Below are 13,252 nucleotides of genomic sequence, written 5' to 3' on the forward strand. Positions count from 1 at the left end.
GGGAAATACCTCCAGCTGTTGCAAAACTACAATTCCCAGCATGTACGGTCTATCAGTGCATGCTGGGAGTTGTAGTTTTGCAACAGCTGGAGACACACAGGTTGTGAAACACCGAGTTTGGTAACAAACTCAGTGTTTTGCAACCAGTGTGCCTTCAGCTGTTGCATAACTACAAGACCCAGCATGCCCTTCCGCTGTCTGTACATGCTGGGGGTTGTAGCTTTTGCAACAGCCGGAGGCATACTACATTGGCTGGGGATGCTGGGGATTGTAGTTATGCAACAGCTGGAGACACACTGGTTTGCTACTTAACTCAGTGTGCCTTCAGCTGTTGCAAAACTACAACTCTCAGCAGTCACCGACAGCCAACGGGCATGCTGGGAGTTGTAGTTATGCAACCACCAGATGCACCACTACAACTCCCAGCATGCACTTTAGCTGATTGTGCAAGCTGGGAGTTGTAGTTATACAACAGCTGAAGGTACACTTTTCCATAGAAAGAATGTGCCTCCAGCTGTTGCAAAACTACAAGTCCCAGCATGCCCATAAGGGCATGCTGGGAGTTGTGGTGGTCTGCCTCCTGCTGTTGCATAACTACAGCTCCCAGCATGCCCTTTTTGCATGCTGGGAGCTGTTGCTAAGCAACAGCAGGAGGCTGTCACTCACCTCCTGCTGCTGCTCCACGATGCCGCCGCACAGGTCAGTCCCTCGCCGCCACCGTCGCTCCTGGGGCCCCGATCCCAACAGGGACGCCGGGGATCGGGGTCCCCAGCACCGGGGGTCGTCTTCCCGCACCCGCTCACGTCCTCCGGAAGAGGGGCGGAGCGGGTTGCGGGAGTGACACCCGCAGCAGGCGCCCTGATTGGTCGGGCGGGAATCCGGCCGACGAATCAGGGCGATCGTGAGGTGGCACCAGTGCCACCTCACCCCGGAATCCGCCGCAGATCGCTGGACTGAATTGTCCAGCGATCTGCGGCAATCGCCGACATGGGGGGACATAATGACCCCCCTGGGCGATATGCCGGGATGCCTGCTGAACGATTTCAGCAGGCATCCGGCTCCCCTCCGGCTAGCGGCGGGGGCCGGAAATGCTCAGGGCGTATCCATACGCCCTCGGTCCTTAAGGACTTGGAAACGGGGGCGTATGGATACGCCCTATGTCCTTAAGGGGTTAAATGGTCAGTGTGGCTTTGTGCGATGGCATGTGGCATGTTGGAGGGGTGTGGCCAGACTGACGCACTCACCAGGAGATGACGGCAGACTAGACAAGTAGATCAAATGTTAAGCTGAGGCTCACGTGGCGCCAGCACAATATAAATCATGCAGCCCACATGTTCTAGTTTACAGCTGCATTCTAGCATTCCTTACATCTATCCAATATATATATTTACCTACTCAGCAGTGCTTGTGATTCAGTCAGAGCTTTGCTGACCATTTTCCCTGCTGATGACGTTACAGCAGTAATATGTATGTAGAGGGAGCATATCTGTTATTTTAACAGCAGAGCCCTGTGTGATTCAGAATACAGTGGTACTGCAGGACACTGGTTCATGGTGCAATATACAATTTATACATTGCTTTCAGTGGATAGTGTTTAAAGGGGTATTTCGGGCATAAACATCTTATCCCCTATCCAAAGGATAGAGGATAAGATGTCTGATCGCGGGGGGACTGCCGCTGGGACCCCCCGCGATCTCCCTGCAGCAGCCCGCATTCTATGCGTAGCTGCGTCTGCAGTTTTGGAAACTGCCGGGCTTCCAAGATGGGGACGCGAAAGACATGAATGGAGGGGGCGTGGCGTCACGTCCCCGTCTCTGAAGCCCAGCGATTTCCGAAACTGCAGACGCAGCTACGCATAGAATGCGGGCTGCTGCAGGGAGATCCTTTCGATAGGGGATAAGATGTTTTTGCCCGGAATACCCCTTTAACAATATCTCAAAATCATTGAATATATAATACACACAGGGCCTGTAATTTTAATAGAGTGATTCACAGTTATTTCATTTTCTTTTTTAACATTGTAATAAAAGTTAAGTTTTAGGGGTGGGAATATAAGAAGGGTATTAGTGACCCTGGGCTTGTCCCAAGGTTAAAGGGATTTTAATGTGAATTGACACTAACCCACCCTAGGGGTAATTATCTGATACAGCTGTATACACCAACATAAGGCTAGTAAAGCATCCAAGAAAACTAATTAGCAAAATGTAAATTCCTGTGGAAAAAAAAAATAAAATAAAAGTGACTACCTACCTCAAAACTTGATCGATGATGCCAGGAAGCCTTTCCCGATGTTACAGACATATTTGGAGAGTTTCGTCTGGCAATAATTTCTGTTGCACTTAAACTACTTTGACTCCTTTTAGAGATAAAATCTGGGGTACTACTGTAACTGTTCATACTTGAAACTTTACTTCTTGAATAAAGCTCACTAGTACGTGACCTTGGCGGATTTTCACCATCAAAACATGATTTTCGCCTTGACTTAAAATCCAAGTCATCCTTTTCATTACTGAGCTGGTCCAGTTCTTCTGTGGAACCAAAACCACCTTTCCTCCAAGAGCTTTTATTTGTTGCACTTTTACTGTCAAAATGATTTGTTCCTCCAATGTCATGACTTTTCCATGTGACTGTTTCTATACTTGAATCATTTTCCTTGACCTTATCCTTTTTATTAATTTGGTCCAGATTCTTAGTTATATCCCTGTGTTTCAAAGCCATGTCCTTATCTGCCACTTTTAAGATCAGATCATCTTTGTTTAAAGAGATTTCAAGTGGAATACGGATGTTGTTCTTTAAAATCGGCTGATCATTTGCAGACAGTCTAATATTACTTGTAGAAGTATGTCTTTCTCTAGTGATTTCATCTGTGGTACGGGAAGTTGTGGTTTCAGATGGGTAAATTTTTATACTACTGACTTTGTTAGGTGTTCTGTTCACATCAGAGCTGGACCTTGCTCTATAGTCACTCATACTTTCCTTCACATCTCTTTCAATTATAATGGGCTTAATAACCACTCTTGATTGTAATGCTTCTCGTGGACTGCATGATCTTGGCGGCATTGCAGAATTTGTTTCTGTATTGTCTAATCCATCAGAAGACATTTTCCTTAAACTCCCTGTCTCCATATGACTGGAATAGCTGTGATTTTCAAAAGAGGAATGTCTAGTACTATCTAGGCTTAATACTTTTTCCCTAGATCTTGACTGTCTCTTGGAGTGTAGTCCCGAAAGCCTAGTCCTTCTCTCAGAATCTCTGTGGTCTGACATTTCTAAATTATGAGGCTTTTCGGGAATTTGTGGTTTTGTGGCTCTAGCTTTTGTTTTATCCCTACTATAATAAGATCTGTGAGTACTTGAAGTCAGACTTGTTTGAGGATCAATTTCCTCATGATTTAAAATGGTTGATTTAGTGTTTTCAACAGAAAAAACATTTGTGACACTGTCCTCTCTGTCTAAAATATCTCCATATCTAGATAGTCTATCATAGGAAGAGGACTTTCTTTCCACATCTGTGTTAACTAATTTTGATTCAAATACCATATCAGTGTTAGCTTGAGCATTATTACGTTCTGGGCACAATTCTGGGTGCAGGGGTGAAGTTGACAAGCTGTTCTCAGTAGAAATAGTTTCCTCGGGGTATACTGTATTCTCTGAAGTATCACCAGACGTCCCCTTTTCAGCATCTTCATTTTCTAATAAAATCTCCTTCTTTGGGTAAGCTTTAATGGAATAATCTTCACCAAAAAACCTCATTGATCTGTCTGACTGCTTTGATGTTGAAGTTTTCCAGGATTTCTGAGAGGTTTGTTCTTGAACAGCTGGTGGATATCGGCTTAAAACGGATGGCTGGTCTTTAGATTTTTTAGTATCATTAGGCATTATGGTAAAATCTTTACCACTTGAAATATAAGAGAGCACCACTTTCTCCTCTTTCTTTAGATTTCCAGTTGTATCAAGAAGAGTGGACCTTGTGGTCCTTCTACTGCTTGAACTAGAATTTGATAGTTGTTTCTTGAGAAGTTCTGAATTTTTAAACCTATCATTTCTCAATGTTTGAGGTGATAAATCTTGTGAAGTATATTTAGAAACGGGGGACTCAGTAGATGCAGCTTTACTTTTTCTCTCATTTTTAACTCTACTTTGTGATATTAGGTCTTCACTTTCAATAATCCCATTTTCAATCTCTTTATACAGACTAGTTTGTCTTTGTAAAGTCTGCAATTCTTCAGTAACCAGTTTGGTTTTATTCTGTTCACTAATATAGCTTCCTTGTAGTTCACAGTGTTTTTCTTTAAGCTGTTTCAACTCTTGCTCAAGTCCCTCATAGTGTTTAAGCTGATTCTTAAGTTTCTCAATCTCTTGGTTAAGTTCTTTTATTTTATTGTCTTCTTGGTACTTATTTTTCTCATTTTCATTGTTGCTGCTTGTCTGGATGTCTGACTGCTTGATGTAATCAAATCCAACTCTTTGCAATGATTTTGAAGTTAGACTGTCTTCAATCCTAAATTTGTTATGCTCTACATGTTGATCAGTGGATCTGTCCAAGGCATTTGATTCATTTCTACTTTGCTCCCCTGTCATTTTCCCTTTCAACTCTAATTGTTCTTTAAGTTCTAAAATTAATTTTTCATTCTGCTTTTCTCTTTCTAACAATTGCTTCTTTTCATTAACAAAACTGAGGCTCAAAGACTTAATTTTGTCCAGCTCACTTGTTAAAAACTGTTCAGCTTTGTCCAGTTTGCTTTCAGAAGATTCCAGTTCTTTAACTCTAATTTTAAGTATTTCCAGTTCAGACGTTAACTTCTTTGACATATTTTTTTCTTCATTCAAACTAAGGCTTAGTTGCGTGCAATCACTTTTGCTCTTGTTAAAAGCCTCTTCGAGCTTCTCAAGCTCCCCCATTCGTTTTTGAAGCTGCTCAATTTCCACTTTAAGCTCTCGAGTAATATTTTCCTCATTTTCCAGTTTCTCTTTTATCAGTCTACACAAATCCTCTGCTTTCTTCACTTCTTCATCTTTTCCCTCAATCTTTACCACTCTTTTTCTTAAAGCTTCCACTTCTGCTAACATGCTTGAGTTACTCCCCTCTGCCTGTATAATTTTATCCTGGAGGTCGAGAACTTCATCTTCTGCTTTCTGTAGATTTCTCGTTGCTTCTTCCAAATCATCCAAACGTCGACCAAGACTTTGTAGTTTAAAACGTAAATGACGACTTGAATGCTCCATTTTTTCCCCTACAAAAACAATGACTTTCAGGAGTTTTTTTTTAATGGTTTAACCATAAATTTAAGGTTCTGCTAGTTTTTAGGATTATCCTTTCTCCTCTTGATAAGCACAATTTGTAGGACATCCAGAGACCATCTTAACCTATGATGCAAAGTACAAAAAAAAAAAAAAAAAAAAAAAAAGGTCTATTAAGTTTAGAACCACGAGGTCAACTAATGTGTAATCATATAAACAAAACATATGCACATATTAAGATGGTAGGTAATATATTCACTTCAAAACATTGTTTTATATACAGTCAGCCATAAATGTTGGCACCCCTGAAATTTTTCAAGAAAATGAAGTATTTCTTACAGAAAAGGATTGCAGTTACACGTTTTGCTATACACGTTTATTCCCTTTGTGTATATTGGAACTAAACCAAAAAAGGGAGGAAAAAAGCAAATTGGACATAATGTCACACCAAACTCCAAAAACAGGCTGGACAAAATTGACACCCTTTACTTAATATTTGGTTGCACACCCTTTGGAAAAAATAACTGAAATCAGTCGTTTCCTATAACCATCAATAAGTTTCTTACACCTCTCAGCCGGAATGTTGGACCACCCTTCCTTAGCAAACTGCTCCAGGTCTCTCACTGGAAGGGTGCCTTTTCCCAACAGCAATTTTAAGATCTCTCCACAGGTGTTCAATGGGATTTAGATCTGGACTCATTGCTGCCACTTCAGAACTCTCCAGTGCTTTGTTGTCATCGATTTTTGACATATGTTTGGGGTCTTTGTCCGGCTGGAAGACCCAGGATCTCGGACACAAACCCATCTTTCTGACACTGGGCTGTACAGTGGGACCCAAAATCCGTAGGTAATCCTCAGATTTCGTCATACCTTGCACACATTCAAGGCACCCAGTGCCAGAGGCAGCAAAACAACCTCAACAAGTCATTGAACCTCCACCATATTTCACTATAGGTACTGTGTTCTTTTCTTTGTAGGCCTCATTTCATTTTCGTTAAACAGTAGAATTATGTGCTTTACCAAAAAGCTCTTTCTTTGTCTCATCTGTCCACAAGATGTTTTCCCAGAAGGATTTTGGCTTACTCAAGTTCATTTTGGAATATAGTCTTGCTTTTTAGGTCTCTGTGTCATCAGTGGGGTCCTCCTGGGTCTCCTGCCATAGCATTTCATTTAAATGTTGACGGATAGTTCACACTGACACTGATTCTTCCTGAGCCTACAGGACAACTTGAATACCCTTGGAACTTGTTTGGGGCTGCTTATCTACCATCCAGACTTTCCTGCCTTGACACCTTTTATCAATTTTTCTCTTCCGTCCACACCCAGGGAGGTTAGCTACAGTGCCATGGGTTGCAAACTTCTTGATAATGTTGCGCACTGTGGACAAAGGCTAATCTAGATCTCTGGAGATGGACTTGTAACCTTGGGATTGTTGATATTTTTCCACAATTTTGGTTCTCAAGTCCTCAGACTGTTCCCTTCTCTTTCTGTTGTCCATGCTTAGTGTGGCACACACAGACACAAAATGCAAAGACTAAGTGAAATTCTCTCCTTTTTATCTGCTTTCAGGTGTGATTTGTATATTGCCCACACTTACTACTTGCCCCAGGTGAGTTTAATGGAGCATCACATGCTTAAAACAATCTTATTTATCCACAATTTTGAAAGAGTGCTAATAATTTTGTCCAGCCCATTTTTGGAATCTGGTGTGACATTATGTCCAATTTGCTTTTTTCCTCCAATTTTTGATTTAGTTCGAATACACACAAAGGAAATAAACATGTGTATAGCAAAACATGTGTTACTGCAATCTTTTTCAGTGAGAAATACTTCATTTTCATGACAAATTTCAGGGGTGCCAACATTTACGTCCGTGACTGTAGCAAAACATTGCACTCCTCATATTTAGTTTTTTCATAATAGGGCATCTGGCTCATAGAAGGAAAAAAGGACTCTGAATGGCTTCATAATATATGCCCGATTTAATTGGGTTGTCCCATCAGAATATAGCTTTTACACAGGACTTGTCATTAGTATTTAAAAAAAGTTAAATAAAAAAATCTAGCAACAGTCCTCCCATCTTCATTCTTCTTTCTGCTTCAGAGACGAGCGCTCAGAGCAGGACCTACTTGCTTAGCCAGTCACTGGCCGCAGCAGGGTCTCATTTTGGCTAGTGATTGGCTGAATGGGCAGGCTTTGTTCACACACAGTATTTAGTGAGTATTTTTAACCCCTTAAGGACTGAGCCCTTTTTCACCTTAAGGACCAGAGCATTTTTTGAACATCTGACCACTGTCACTTTAAACATTAATAACTCTGAAATGCTTTTACTTATTCTGATTCCGAGAATGTTTTTTCGTGACATATTCTACGTTAACATAGTGGTAAATTTTTCTGGTACCTTGCATCCTTTCTTGGTGAAAAATCCCCAAATTTGATTAAAAAAAAATGAAAATTTTGCATTTTTCTAACTTTGAAGCTCTCTGCTTGTAAGGAAAATGGATATTCAAAATATATATATTTTTTTGGTTCACATATACAATGATGTTGGCATCATAAAAATTTATGAGTTTTTACTTTTGGAAGACACCAGAGAGTTTCAAAGTTGAGCAGCAATTTTGAGATTTTTCACAAAATTTTCAAACTCACTATTTTTCAGTGACCAGTTCAGTTTTGAAGTGGATTTGAAGGGTCTTCATATTAGAAATACCCCACAAATGACCCCATTATAAAATCTGCACCCCCCAAAGTATTCAAAATGACATTCAGTAAGTGTTTTAACCCTTTAGGCATTTCACAGGAATAGCTGCAAAGTGAAGGAGAAGATTCAAAATCTTAATTTTTTACACTCGCATGTTCTTGTAGACCCAATTTTTGAATTTTTTGCAAGGGGTAAAAAGGAGAAAATTTTTACTTTTATTTCAAACCCAATTTCTCTCGAGTAAGGACATACCTCATATGTCCATGTAAAGTGTTCGGTGGGCGCAGTAGAGGGCTCAGAAGGGAAGGAGCGACAAATGGTTTTTGGGGGGCATGTCACCTTTAGGAAGCCCCTATGGTGCCAGAACAGCAAAAATAAATAAAAAATAAACCCACATGGCAGACCATTTTGGAAACTTGACCCCTCGGGGAACATAACAAGGGGTGAAGTGAACCTTAATACCCCACAGGTGATTCAAGACTTTTGTATATGTAAAAAAATAAAATAATTTTTACCTAAAAATGCTTGGTTTCCCAAAAATGCTACATTTTTTAAAAGGGTAATAGCAGAAAATACCCCCCAAAATTTAAAGCCCAATTTCTCCCGATTCAGAAAACACCCCATATGGGGGTGAAAAGTGCTCTGCTGGCGCACTACAGGTCTCAGAAGAGAAGGAGTCACATTTGGCTTTTTGAAAGCAAATTTTGCTCTGGGGGCATGCCGCATTTAGGAAGCCCCTATGGTGCCAGAACAGCAAAAAAAAAAAAAACACATGGCATACCATTTTGGAAACTAGACCCCTCGGGGAACGTAACAAGGGGTAATGTGAACCTTAATACCCCACAGGTGATTCACGACTTTTGCATATGTAAAAATTTTTTTTTACCTAAAATGCTTGGTTTCCCAAAAAATTTAACATTTTTAAAAAGGTAATAGCAGAAAATCCCCCCCCCCCCCCCCAAAATTTGTAACAATTTCTCCCGAGTACGACGATACCCCATATGTGACCCTAAACTGTTGCCTTGAAATACGACAGGGCTCCAAAGTGAGAGCGCCATGCACATTTGAGGCCTAAATTAGGGATTTGCATAGGGGTGGACATTGGGAATAACTGGCGTAGAATACCCCTAACAGGGGGCCTCCAGCTGTTGTAAAACTCCCAGCATGCCTGGACAGTCAGTGGCTATCTGGCAATGCTGGGAGTAATTGTTTTGCAACAGCTGAAGGCTCCGTTTTGGAAACCGTGCCGTACCAGACGTTTTTCATTTTTATTGGGGAGGGGGGCTTTGTAGGGGTATGTGTATATGTAGTGTTTTTTACTTTATTTTGTGTTAGTGTAGTGTTTTTAGGGTACAGTCACACGGGCGGGGGTTCACAGTAGTTTCTCGCTGGCAGTTTGAGCTGCGGCAGAAAATTTGCAGCAGCTCAAACTTGCAGCCGGATACTTACTGTAAACCTCCGCCCTTGTGAGTGTACCCTGTACATTCACATTGGGGGGGGGAGAAACATCCAGCTGTTGCAAAAAAGTTTGTGCATGCTTGGAGTTGTAGTTTTGCAACAGCTGGAGGCACACTGGTTGTGAAACACAGTTTGGTAACAAACTCAGTGCTTTGCAACCAGTGTGCCTTCAGCTGTTGCAAAAGCTACAACCCCCAGCATGTACAGAAAGCGGAAGGGCATGCTGGGACTTGTAGTTATGCAACAGCTGGAGACACACTGGTTTGCTACTTAGTGTTTCACAACCAGTGTGCCTCCAGCTGTTGCAAAACTACAACGCTCAGCAGTCACCGACAGCCAACGGGCATGCTGGGAGTTGTAGTTATGCAACCAGCAGATGCACCACTACAACTCCCAGCATGCACTTTAGCTGTTTGTGCAAGCTGGGATTTGTAGTTATACAACAGCTGAAGGTACACTTTTCCATAGAAAAAATGTGCCTCCAGCTGTTGCAAAACTATAAGTCCCAGCATGCCCATAAGGGAATGCTGGGAGTTGTGGAGGTCTGCCTCCTGCTGTTGCATAACTACAGCTCCCAGCATGCCCTTTTTGCATGCTGGGAGCTGTTGCTAAGCAACAGCAGGAGGCTGTCACTCACCTCCAACTGCAGATCCCCGCCGCCGCAGCAAGTCAGTCCCTCGCCGCCGCTCCTGGGGCCCCGATCCCAACAGGGACGCCGGGGATCGGGGTCCACTTCCCACACCCGATCACGTCCTCCGGAAGAGGGGAGGAGCGGGTTGCGGGAGTGACACTCGCAGCAGGTAAACCGGCCGACGAATCAGGGCGATCGTGAGGTGGCACCAGTGCCACCTCACCTCTGCTGGCTAGCGGCGGGGGCCGGAAATGCGCAGGGCATATCCATACGCCCTGTGTCCTTAAGGACTTGGAAACGGGGGCGTATGGATACGCCCTGTGTCCTTAAGGGGTTAAACAAAACCAGGAGTTAAACTGATTTAGAAGAAAAACTATACTAGAAGTTTTGTCCCCTTTCTTCCATGTTTTGGTTAAAAATACTAATCGAAATATATATCCTACCTTCTAAATACAATCTTAATTTAAATCTCTGCTTCCAAATGAAAATGTTAAGTAATCAGAATTTTTTTGCTCTCAAACACGTATACGTAGATGACTGCATGACCTGAATCAGCAATTATTTGACACTGTAAACCCCATCTGCTTCGACTAGTGCTGAGGACATTAATAGAGAGGAGTAAAATAGAGCTCAAGCTTAGAATTTTAAGGCGGCGTAAATATTTACTGCATAGTAGAAGAGACAGTATATTTGGCACTGCATAAGGTTGTCTTTGCAACAATGGGTTTCCATACAGCCTATATTGTGCTGGTGGGAGTGGTGCAAAATTAAGCCGGTGGTGCTCTATCCTACCTGGCACATAACGCTTCCATACAATATTGCTGGTAAGAACTATAAGGATGGCACTCACCACGTTTAGGCTGAACAAATCGTTCCTTTATTCGGACATCTTAACAAGGTGCATCTAGATCCGCAGCGGGCGGTAACGCCGGACCTCTCCCAGAAAGGTGCGACAGCTGTTTTGTAGCTCGAAGCTACTTCATCAGGCCTGATGGAGTAGCTACGAAATAGCTGTTGCACCTTTCTGGGAGAGGTCCCGGTGTCACCGCCCGCTGCGGATCTAGCTGCACCTTGTTAAGATGTCCGAATAAAGGAACGATTTGTTCAGCCTAAACCTGGTGAGTGCCATCCTTACAGTTCTTACCAGGAATATCGTAAATATTTACTGTATATTTTTGCAAGTTTTTTTTTTTTAGAAATTATTTTTCTTGTAATTAAGGGCAAAGCTTGTTTGGGACATGGCCATCTTAAAGCAAATAAATAAATAAAAAATATCCCTTCACAGCAAAAAGAAATGTAGAAAGAAAGGTAATAAAACTGGGTAGGATTTTTATTTTACTCCCAAGTATCGAAATTCTAGTAGCCACAGATTGCACTTTTGCATTAAAAGGGGCAGTTTTCAGTCTTACTCAAGCTCATTGTACTCATGTGTTAATTATAGTCATATATAACCAATTTATTAAAATTCCCCAAGCTGTTTGAAATAGTAAAGGTTGTAACTATCAAGCAGTACTCACTGCACAGTTTACTCCACAATGATTTTCCCATAGCTGCTGTTTCTAGCCTTATGGGAAAATGCTTGCTTTTTCATAGTGAAAAAACACAAGTGGAATGCCCAGCTGGACCGTCCAGTTTATCAGTTTATATAGAACACTGTACACAAGCGAACAAAAAGAATTGGAAGAAAATACATACTACTTTTTTGCAGGCATGGCACAACGGGGGAGATTTATCAAAACCTGTGCCATGGAAAAGTTGCCCATTGCAACCAGATTGCTTCTTTTATTTTGCAGGTCTTTATATAAATTAAGGAAGCAATCTGATTGGTTGCTATGGTCAACTTTTCATTTGCACAGGTTGGGATAAATCTCCCCCAATATGTTCTGAAACAAGGGGGACATTTATAAAAATCTGTGTAGAGGAAAAGTTAAACAGTTGCCCATAGCATCAAATTGCTTTTTTTTTTTAGAATATCCTCTGCAAAATAAAAGAAGCAATCTAGCTGCTATGGGCAACTGGTCAACTTTTGCTCTACACAGGTTCTGAAAGCTCTTCCTCAGTCTCTTCATGAAATACTTTACGTAAAAAAAAAAAATTGGCTCAAAAGCTGTAGTGGCAAAGTCAAAAGTGTACAATGTTCCCTCAACTTACAATGGTCTCAACATACAATTTTTTTTCTGGACCACTGTGGCTTGAAACCATACCCAACATAAAATGCTGCGGATAGACCAGATCTGCGAAACTTGTCACTGGCTGAAGAACTGACTAACCAAAATGTGCATTTCACTGGTAAAAACACCTGTTTTACTTAAGTGCATGCACTGACTGGCCATCTGGTAGCATAGCATTGGCTAAACCTATGCAGAATAAGTCCGTTCAATAAACACTGTTTGGGCCCAAGTTATGAGCCCTATTAGCATAGGGCAGCATGTTGATTGGAAGGCACACTACACAAACAGTATGGCTGCAACGATTAATTCAGGTAATCGGTTAAAATCGATAAGGGGATTTGTTGTCGACGAATCTCATTATCGAATAATCGCCCGATTCGTTGTCTGCCGTCAGCTGCGGCAGTGAATGAATGAAGCAGACATGTCTCCGCCGCTGCCCTGCTCCTAGTGCAATCAGCGCACCGCCGGGACATGTATATTCTCTGCTGATCATCTCCGTCGTGTACAGAGATGAGCAGCAGAGAATAGACATGTCCCGGCGGTGTGCTAGGAGCAAGGCAGCAGCGGGGACATGTTGGGCGGCGGCAGCAGGGCCCCCCTTTAGACCGCAGCCCCCACCATTGTAGACAGCTCACCTACAGCTGTCCTCTGTCTGGTGCTGCCGCTCCGCTGCCCCGTTCTCCCGTCCACATCACGTTGTCCTATGGAGGACCATGTGACATACACGTCACTGCGCCCGGCGTAACGCTACAGAGGAAGCAGAGTGACGTGTGTGTCACATAGTCCTCCATAGGACAACGTGACGTGAGAACTGTGCAGCGGAGCGGCAGCCTCCGACAGAAGACAGCTGCAGGTGAGCTGTCTAAAGGGGGGGCCCGTGCTGTCTAAAGGGGGGCCCTGCTTTCTAAAGGGGGTCTGTAAAAGCAATGGTCTGCAGTCTGCACGTACACATGTGTATAGGAGTGCTATATAAAAAAAAATAAAAAAATTAAAATTTACTGCTCCCCCAATAAAAATTAGCTCCCCCTTTTCCTATTGCTATACAAAAAA

General features: G+C 42.3%; 1 protein-coding gene across 5 annotated transcripts in view; it reads right to left on the reverse strand.

Annotated features, from left to right (window-relative positions):
• Window positions 1-13,252, reverse strand: part of LUZP1 (leucine zipper protein 1) — a 101,461-nt gene that overhangs the window by 10,940 nt on the left and 77,269 nt on the right. For all 5 annotated transcript variants that reach the window (XM_056557023.1, XM_056557019.1, XM_056557021.1 and 2 more), the window contains exon 3: window positions 2,251-5,367. In XM_056557023.1, the coding sequence (XP_056412998.1) occupies window positions 2,251-5,226 (2,976 nt within the window). In that variant the 5' untranslated portion in view covers window positions 5,227-5,367. The remainder of the gene's footprint in view (window positions 1-2,250; window positions 5,368-13,252) is intronic.

This window comes from Hyla sarda, chromosome 2, assembly GCF_029499605.1.
Source record: "Hyla sarda isolate aHylSar1 chromosome 2, aHylSar1.hap1, whole genome shotgun sequence".
Taxonomy (NCBI): Eukaryota; Metazoa; Chordata; class Amphibia; order Anura; family Hylidae; genus Hyla; species Hyla sarda.